Here is a 10110-nt window from a genome sequence, read left to right as displayed (position 1 = left end):
CTCACAAGCCAAGGGAGCAGGAAGCCACCCTGGCCTTTGGGGGAGATCCTGGAGATCCTGAGCAGCTGGACATTGCAATGTGACAGGTGGTCTTGGCCCACCCTAGAGAGGACCTGGGAGGGGCTGGGAAGGACATCCCCACCAGACAGATGGTAGACCCATCTGTTGGGGAACATGTGCCCCACAGATAGCACACCCAGCTCAGATCCATGACCCACCATGGGAAGGACTGTCCAAGGAGAAGGGAGTGCCTCGGCCTGGCCACGGTGGGAATCCCTGATGAGGAATCACCCTGGTCATCTCATGACCTCTTTGCCTCCTATAAAACCAGCAGCCAGCCTGGGCCTGGGCCTAGACACAACTTCACCAGACTTGCTGTCCCATCTGCAAAACCCTGACTGGCACAGTGACTTCTGCATCTCACTTCTGGAGGCCGAGCAGTGTCTGCGCCACATCAGCCTTCCCACCACGCCGTAAACACAGCATAGAGGAAGTAAAAGGCAGGCTTATCGGAGGCCATGACAGTCGGCCATCTTCCTCTGACGGTCAGGTCCTGCTCTAATGAATGCTGCTGTTTACAAGGCCCTGTTATAATGAATGCAATGGGCTGTAAAAGCTGAAACAGTCTAAGAATCTCTCTCCAGAGAGACAGCCCTTTCCCTAGTGAGCTGGGATTCAGGAGGAGAAGCTATGCTCTCTAACCTGGATAGCCAGAGAATATCCCTGTCTAAAATCCACACTGATGCCAGTGGGCCAAGGGGAGGAGCTTGTGTGTGGAGCAGCGACCGCAGCAATAGAACTTAACGGAGCCACTACCACATCATCCCACACCATCACCATCATCAGACTTCGGGTGAAATTTTGGTAGCTGGCACCCCCAAGAGCTCTCCCTGAGCATGTGGGTGTGCCCGTTCCCACCTCCATTTCCCAGGTGATGGTTTGGACCTTCACATTCCTTGGTTGAGCTCTGTGCCACAGTCCCCACAAAACATGGGGGCCCCTTGAGAGAAGACTTGTGCTCTCAGGTCTCCGTCTTCTCTGCATTGTACCTCCTGTAATTTTTTGGGGGAGAGGGTGCTCGTCCTCCCAGTCAGCTCAGAGACAGTGTCTCTTGTTCCCGCAAGCACGTGAAAGGGTATTCAGCATCACTGAGTATCAATCACTGTTAAAACACCACCTCACACCTACTCGGATGGCTACATTTAGAAAAGAGGAAATAGTGAGGCTGGCTAGCATGTGGAAAAACCAAAACCTTCTGCTTCATCGGAGTGGCGATGGGACCAGCGTCAGCCATTGATTGTCAGCTTGATCTAGAATCAGTAGGAGAGGTGGCACGAGGCACACCTGTGAGGGGTAACCTAGGCACCAAAGAAAGCCACTCCATTCCTGGAGCTGGAGAAGAGGAGAGCTAAGTACAAAATCCATCTTTCCTGGAGCCTCTGAGACAGTGGGTGAGGGTGGCGCTACCCGCACTCACACCCTAGACTCCATCCCTGGGACTCACGCAGCAGAGGAAGAGAACCAGCAACCTGCTGGAGCTGCAGGCTGTCCTCTGACCTCCATGTGTGAGTACCGTGACACCAGGCCACCCCCAAACACATGCACAACCCCCAACCCAAACCCCAGCCATACACACATACACAGACACACTCAGGAGCTCCAAACCCCAGCCACATACACACCCACACACACCCGAGCCCCCACTCCCAAGCCCTTTAATCCTAGCACTCCAGAGGCAGAAACAGGCAGATCTCTGAGTTAGAGACCAGCCTCATCTACAGAGTGAGGTCCAGGACAGCCAAGAATACACAGAAAAACCCTGTCTGGGGGAAAAGAAGAGGGGGAAGGCGATAAAACATCGCTCTCTGGCCTGGAGGGATGACTTGTTCTCCCAGAGAATGAAGGTGTAACCCCCCCCCCCCCCCGGTATCCACATGCTGACTCAGGACTACGTAGAACTCGAGTTCCAGGAGACCCAGAAACCTTTTCTAGCCTCCATGGGCACCAGGCATGCCCATAGTACATGGGAAAAAAACATATTAAAAAATTAATTAAGTGGTTTTACTTAAAATTCACCATCCTCCACCTACTGGTTGTGAACGTGCTGTCACCAGCCCCCTCAAGTTCCTGCTGGCGTGACCCCCATAGTGGACTGTACCTCTGAGTAAACTCCTTCCTGGCAATGTGCTTCTGTCAGAGTATTTTACCACAGCAACAGCAAAGGAGGAAAGTAACAGCAAACACAGTTGTTTGTTTGTTTTGATAAAAGTTCTCATTATATAGCTTAGGCTACCCTAGAAATCCCTACCTAGATTAGGCTTATCTCAAACTCACAGGGATCCACCTGCCTCTGCCTCTGGAGTGCTGGGACCACACCCAGTTAAACTTTTTTTTTAAATGTTAAACATAAAAGCACCAACGGTTCCTTCCTCTCCTGGATTCCCACATGAATTACAGAGAAGGACTCAGAGACTAACACACTAACGTTTCCTACAATGTCATTAACCGCCAAGGACACAAACAACACAAACGTCCATTTGCTGATGACAGGCTAGCAAGCCAGATGTTTGGGCCTGCACAGTAGGTCATGTGCTTCCTGTGGGCAAAGTCCTGGGTTCTACCCTCCATACGAAACCCTCACAAAGGCTGAGGGAAGATTCTACTTTTCTGAGGCACCTACAACAGGCCAATTCACAGAGACAGAGATGCTGTTATCGTGGATGGGAGCCCAAAAGAATGATGGGTACAATTTCTATTGGGGGTGATGGAAAGTTCCAGAAAGGGATGGTGACGTCGGCTGCACAATGATGTGAATGTATCAAGCTGGGGTTGGGGCTCCTGCTAGAGGGTTTGCCAAGCATACACAAGACTCTGGGTCCCATCCTCAGCACCATAAAAATAAAAGTAACTTGGGGGCTGGGGAGACAGATGAACTGAGTGATTCCTGGGAGAACCCACTCCCGGAAGCTAACCTTTGGCCTCCATATCTATGCCTCGGTAAATGGGCAACCACACACAGAGGTGAGACAAGAATGTCAGATGTCCTGCTCTGTCACCCCCACCTTACTCCCTTGAGACAGGGTATCTCAATGAACATGAAGACAGGCTGGCAAGCTCCAGAGGTCCTCCTGTCTCTCTCTGCCCACCAGGCAAGGCAGTTCGGGCCATGTCTGGCTCTTTACATAGTGTACTGGCTGGTTTTGTGTCAACTTGACCCACAAGCTGGAGTGATCGAAGAGGAAGGAGTCTCAGTTGAGGAAATGCCTCCATGAGATCCAGCTGTAAGGCATTTTCTCAACTAGTGATCAAGGGGGGAGGGCCCAGCCCATTGCGGGTTGTGCCAGTTCTATGCTGCTTAGACCAGGGTTCTATAAGAAAGCAAGCTGAGCAAGCCAGGGGAAGCAAGCCAGAAAGTGACATCCCTCCATGGCCTCTGCATCAGCTCCTGTTTCCTAGCCTGCTTGGGTTCCAGTCCTGACTTCCTTTGGTGATGAACAGCGATATGGAAGTGTAAGCTGAATAAACCCTTTCCTCCCTAACTTGCTTCTAGGTCCTGATGTTTTATGCAGGGATTGAAACCCTGACTAAGACACATAGATGCTTGGAATTTGAACCCAGGTCCTTGTGCTTGCATAGAAAGCACTTACCCACCAAGCCAACCCCCGAAATAACGACTCTTAAAGATTATAAAACAAAAAGGAGAAACTGTGAATATATTTAACGGCACTGAACACTGTCCATACAAACAGCTTAACATCCATATCCTACCGTGAAATAAAGGAAATGGAAACACCTTTCTCAGAGGTAGTCAAACATATCCTTACAGAGAAGAAAAGCAATGTTAAGCAAGGTTAAGTCTTGCTCTACATTGCCCTCATCAAGGTGTGAGTAGAAGAGACTTAGGCCTCCATGGGCCTCTAGAAGAGGTGATGGCCAGACAGAGGTGAGGACAGACAGAGGTGAGGACAGTATAAGAGCTGGAAACACAAAGCACAAAGAAGGCCCAAGCACCTGGCTAGTTTTCTGTCAACCTGACACAAAGAGGGTCACCTGGGAAACAGAGCTACAACTGAAAAAGAAATGTCTCGTCAGACAACGTACTAAGGACAATGCCGCCACCCATGGCAGGCCGTCCTTGGCTGTATAAAAAGGCAGGATGAGCCGGCTGCAGAGGCAGGTGGATCTCTGGGAGTTCGAGGCCAGCCTGGTCTACACAGTGAGTTCTAGGACAGAGTCATAAAGTAAGACCCTGTCTCACCTGTTCCCCTGCCCAAAAAAATTAACAGGACAACCCCCCCCCCCAAAAAAAAAGCAGGCTGAGAAAACCATGAGGAGCAAGGCAGTAAGCAGCACTCCTCCATGGTCTCTGCTTCAGTTCCTGCCCTCGGGTTCCTGCTGCCTTGGTTTCCTGCTGTGGCTTCCCCTGTCAGTCAAATAAACCCTTCCCTAAGTTGCTTTACCTTGGCAATGGAAAGCACACAGAACCCGAAGGGGCAATGCCATGGTCAGGCTAGCCAAAGGAAGTCTGAGCAAGTAAGGGACAATTAAGATGGGAGAGGTGGGTCAGGCAGAGTAGGAGGCTCGGACCAGGCTCCCACTTTTTGTCCCATTCCCGTTTAAGAGTATGTTGTTTGTTTCCAAACCTCTCTTGATAATGCTTTGTCTAGATGCTTTACTTGGCTCTCTAAAAGCCACCATGTCGAGTCCTCCCTATGAGCTAGTGTCACACTCTAGCTCCTTTGCCTAGAGCACATTTTTGTCACCCCCGCCCCAACCCCCATCAGATCAGGCTCCACTTGCTTCCAGAAAGGTCCAAGACAGCCCAGCCCTCTGGTTTCCTGGCTACACCCTACAAGCCTGTCTGGGTAGTTCACAGGTTTTTCTCCTGCCTCTCACATTGGCCATGGAGTCATGAAGAACAGAAATCCCCCAACCCCCACCCCAGCCTGGTTCAAAGAGAGGTGACACTTCATAAGACTAGCCTCATGGCGAGCCGGGGACACGGCAGAGAAACTAAAAGACACAGGGAATGAGAACAGGGGCAGAGAGACTCAGCCATACAAGACCTGCCTTCAGGTAATGTGAAGGCTGGGACCAGGAAGAACAGATGCAAAAGATTAAGGAGCCAGCCTCAGGGAGGAGGAGGAGGAGGAAGGCATCTCTCAGTGCAGCTGCTAAGGAGAGGAAGAGGGGAAAGGGCAGATGCAGGCAAGAGGGAAGAAGTACCTCTTTCCTCCCTGGCTCTGTTCCCAGGGACCTGTGTCCAGGCTAGCCAAAGGAAGTCAGAAGGAGGAGGACGCTCAGTTATAGTCTGAGGGCCACACAGTGAAAGGGCGAGAGTGAACGGAACCATGAGCAGGAGGTTGGCACCCCAGGCTGGGAGCTCATCCTGGAGAGAGGAGAGGTGTTCACTTTGGGGACCAGCGCCAACAAATATGGGTGCCTCGGCTCAGAAACAACAGGTGCAAAGCTGTGCTGGGGCTCTGCATGTCATCCGCATGGCTGACTGGCTCTGCTGTACCTTGGCCTGAGCTGGTAACAGGCCTAATCCCTGTAGTCAAAACACTAAGGCCATGGCCCCAACTCTAGGATCTGCTGTCAGCTGACTGTGGGTTCCACTGCCTGGTCCACTTGGGAAATGATCTGTGCATACAGGAAGTGTAAAGACAGGGCTCTCGGGGGTGCTGGCAGCTGCAGCCGATCAGGGTTGAAGATAGAGCACAACAGGTCCCTCAGGGAAGATGAGAAGCCCAGAGGAGCACAGCCAGGGTGGGAGGAGGTCTGAGTCAGCCTCCCAGGGGGCCTGCCCCACACACACTGCTGTGAGCTCAGAGCTAACTATACCTCCCAGCTGCGCTGGCTGCCCCCAAGCTGGTAAAAAGAAACCAGTATAAACCAGTGTCTGGCTCACCGCAAGACCTCTCCCATGCAGGCCAGGTGAGTCATCAGATAAGGCAGGAGGCTCTGGTCCCCCTGCCCGGAGACTGACCCACCTGACCCAAGGCCAGGCCCGAGGCAGGGCCAGGAAGGACAGTTAAGGAGTTTAGAGTTAGGTGGGGGATGGAGGCTGCTAGGCGTGCTCTGCTCACTACCTTAGACTTTAAACTCTACATCTTTACATGGAAAGTAGGGGAAGAAATAGCTGCCCACAATCAATAAATAAATCTGAGCAGCAGCCTAAGTATCCACTGACGGATGCTCAATACGGACGTACACGGAAGGGAATTCTGACACACACTACAACATGAACATGACACCGAGTGAATTAGAAAGAGAGGAGGAGGAAGGACAGGAAGAGGAAGAGGGGGAAGAGAAAGAGAGAAGAGGATGAGGAAGAGGAAGACAAATACATTGTCCCACTCTGGGACCTGGAATGGTTAGATCCACTGAGAAAGAAAAGCAGCAGCTGCCTCAGAAGCTGGGCATGGTGATACACACATTATCCCACTGCTCAGGAGGCAAAGGCTCTTAGATCCCAGTGAGCTCCAGCCTGGCCTACACAATGATGTCCTAGCCAACCAGGATGGCATATGAGACCCTGTCAGAAAGAGAAAGAGAGAGAAGAAGGAAGGGGGAGGGATGGAATAAGGAACTGCTGTTTAAGAGGTACAAAGTTCTACTCTGAGGTCACGTTTCTGCAGGGGAAGGGCGCAGTGGCTATAACAGCAGTGTGAATCACAGAATGTCACTAAATCTAAAGCAGGCAGCCAAAGATCCTGGGCCACAGAGCCAATCAAATACATTTTTAGTGTGTTTTTATTCATTTTTGCTTAATCACCCTGAAATAAAGATGTGTGTGTGTGTGTGTGTGTGTGTGTGTGTGAGTGAGTGAGAGGGAGGGAGGGAGGGAGGGAGACTCCCCATGTGTACATAAGCATGGGGATGGGGTAGATGGAGAGAAAGCCACATGCACACTTGGTGTGGGTCCAGTAGGCATCAGAGGATGACATTTGGGAGTTGGGGCTGCCTTCCACCTTGCTTTTGAGGAGGGGGAGCTCTCATTTTTGCTTTTGAACGACCTTCCTCCTACCTTGCCATGGAAGAGTTCATCTGACTAATTTTTTAAACATTTGTTTTATTTTTACTTTCTGTGTACGAGTGCTTGGTCCGCAAAGATGGAAGTATACTGCATGTGTGCCTGGTGCCCACTGGGGCCAAAAGAGGTGCTGGAACTAGAGTTGAGGATGGTTGTATGTGACTTCTGGGAACTGAACCAGGGTCCTCTGCAAGAGCAGCATTGCTCTTAGCAGCTGAGCCATCTCTCCAGCCCTTCCATCTGACTTTTTACCTGAGTTTCAGGGATTAATCTCAGGTCCTCAGACTTGTGGCAGCAAACGTTTTTACCTACTGAACTATCTCCCTGACTACTATTATTATTATTATTATTATTATTATTATTATTATTATCATTATCATTATTATTATTATTATCATTATTATTATTATTATTATTATTATTATTAAAAACAAGTGTATGTGTGTGTCCCACTGTGCCTGTGGAGACCAGAAAAGGGCTTCAGATGCCCTGCGACTAGACTTACAGGCAGTTGTGAATTGCTCAGTGTGGATGCTGGGAACTGACTCAGGTCTGCTAAAACAGCAGCATGCTGAACCATCCTTCCAGCCTCTTCCCCACTCCACTTTTACACACAGTGTCTTGTATAGCCTAGGCTAGCCTCAAACTCATTATATAACCCAGGCTGGCCTCAAACTTCCTGAATTTTCTAACAGGGGTCACTGGGCCAGCTAGTTTTATATCAACTGAACACAAGCTAGGGTCATCTGAGAGAAGGAACCTCAACTGAGAATATGCCTCTTTCAGATAGGGCTGGAGGCAGGCAAGCCCAAGTGACATTTTCTTAAATCAGTGATTGACAGGGGAAGACCCAGCCCATTGTCAGTGATGCCCCGCCCCCGGCTGGTTGCCCTGGCATTCTATAGAATGCAGGGTGAGCAAGCCATGGGGAGCAAGACAGTAAGCAGCACCCCTCCACCGCCTCTGCATCAGCTCCTGCCTCCAAGGTCTTGCCCTGCTTGAGTGGTGTGGAAGTAAAAGTGGACTAAGTCTCTTCCTCCCCAACTTGTTTTTGGTCGTGGTGTTTCATAACAGCAGTAGAAACCCTAAGACAGTCTGGCTTCCCCTCGTGACCTCTCTCGGTCACTGCAGTGCCCTCGGCCCCTACCCTCTGCTGAATGATGCCTGCACTTCATCTTCTTCCATAGACAGTAGTAGTTCCTCCTCGGAATCCCGAGCACGCACTCTGGCTTCCTGACCAGGGTGCCATCAGGACTCTGCAGTCAAACAATCCCTGCTTCTCAATCTACCTCCTGCCGGTTCCCACCTTCACACTTGAGCTCAGGATTGCCAACAGCTGAAAAAGCACTGTGCTTCGGGGAGTTGGAAGAGACACTCATGAGTGGAAACCCACGGCAGCAAGGGTGGCGCCTGGCCTGCGAACCCTCCGCTATTCCAAGGTCTCCGGTTTCAGAGGCCTTCTCAAACCTTTAGGTATCAACCTCTCAACACACTGCTTGAAACACAGGGCCCTGAGGATGTTTCAGTGGTGCAGAAACCTGACCTAAGTCTGACCGGGGTCTTGTAGCAGCTCTTCAGTTTGGGTCTGTTTTTACTTTCCCAGACTCCTCTCCTCTGAAGCCATCTAGACACATATAGACTGCTGGTCCTTCCCATGTGGCAGTTAAATGTGGTGTTCCACATCCTGGTCGTTCAAAAGGCTGAAGGGTATGGGGGTCCTCCCTGAAGGAAGGCACAGCCCTCATAGCGTGCAGTATGTGTCCATGTCCCCACTCCACAACGTGGACCACACCTGCAGCACCCACACCTGCAGCACCCACACCTGCAGCACCCACACCTGCAGCACCCACACCTGCAGCACCCACACCTGCAGCACCCACACCTGCTTGTTATGTGCTGGAAGCATGAATGAGGAAGGAGGGAGGATGAAGGAGAAGAGAGCACAAGGAGTCCTCCTCCAAATGAATCCCCTTACTTTTTCCTTTCCTTTCCTTCTATGTGTGCTACTGGGGATTAAACTCAGGACATTTCATAAGGCTAGTCAGGTCCTCTACCACTGAACTACACACAGGTGAAGTCCTGGTTTTGTCACTCTTTATATCTAAGGTTGGTGGCGTGAAAATCAAGCATTTACTTATGATAGTGTGTGTGTGTGTGTGAGAGAGAGAGAGACAGACAGACAGACAGAAACAGAGAGGACAGAGAGACAGAAAGAGAGACAGACAGAGAGAGAGAGAGAGAGAGAGAGAGAGAGAGAGAGAGAGAGAATAAGAATTCTTAGTTTGCTCTGTGGAGATAGTCTATTTCCCCCATGAATAAAATTTTCCATTGACAGGCAGTAGTGGCGTATACCTTTGACTCCAGCATATGGGAGGCAGAGGCAGGTAGATCTCTGAGTTCAAGATCAGGCCAGCCTGATCTACAAAGTAACTTCCAGGATAGCCTGGGCTACACAGAGAAACCCTGTCTCGAACAAACATTTTTCCCCCAACTAGCACGGTCTCCTCACTAGGCCCCACCCTCATCACCCATTCCCAAGCTTCGATTCCTCAGACACTTGGGACTCAGGACAGAAGAAAGCACTGTACACCTAGCAGAAGCCACAAGAGGTCATTTGGGGAAGCCCCAAGGTTACCGTGTCCACTCCTACTGAATTACAAGGCCAGCGTCTACCCAGCTCTGACAGGCTCCTTACCATACATTTTGCCTTCGTCCGACAGGATGATTTTGCGACGGCCGCAGGGCGGGTAAATGGCCAGTGCCTCCTGGAAGCTTTGCTCAATATCGGGGCTCCACACACCCTCTGCATCGTTATCGATGGGCTTGTCCAGTGCCTGGCTGCCCCCAGAGATGCTGCTCCCCTCGGGGGAGTCAGGAGAGCTCCACTCGTTGGAGGTAATGGTGCCGGCCTTGCCCTCCAAGGCTCGGCTTGGAGGAGCGCCCGTTGGACCTGTTAGAGCCGAAACAAGGTACAGTAAGGACAGTGCAAGCTGCAAGATGCAGTTACTCAGGGAACAAAGTCAAAGATGCAGGAATGGAGGGTTTAGGAGTCAGGGAGGCTTGAACAGGTGGTT

General features: G+C 50.9%; 1 protein-coding gene across 3 annotated transcripts in view; it reads right to left on the bottom strand.

The window, feature by feature from the left end:
* The window catches only part of TEAD4 (TEA domain transcription factor 4), a 42570-nt gene extending 32708 nt beyond the window's left edge, over positions 1-9862 (bottom strand). For 2 of the 3 annotated variants that reach the window (XM_080914603.1, XM_080914604.1), the window contains exon 1: positions 9732-9862. In XM_080914603.1, the coding sequence (XP_080770729.1) occupies positions 9732-9738 (7 nt within the window). In that variant the 5' untranslated portion in view covers positions 9739-9862. The remainder of the gene's footprint in view (positions 1-9731) is intronic. The other variant, XM_080914605.1, reaches the window with a different exon arrangement.
* Positions 9863-10110: the final 248 nt, after the last annotated feature.

This window comes from Micromys minutus (genome assembly GCF_963924665.1).
Source record: "Micromys minutus genome assembly, chromosome: 3".
NCBI classification, from domain to species: Eukaryota; Metazoa; Chordata; class Mammalia; order Rodentia; family Muridae; genus Micromys; species Micromys minutus.
Note: the sequence above shows the minus strand (reverse complement) of the source record. Positions and strands in the feature narration are given on the sequence as shown.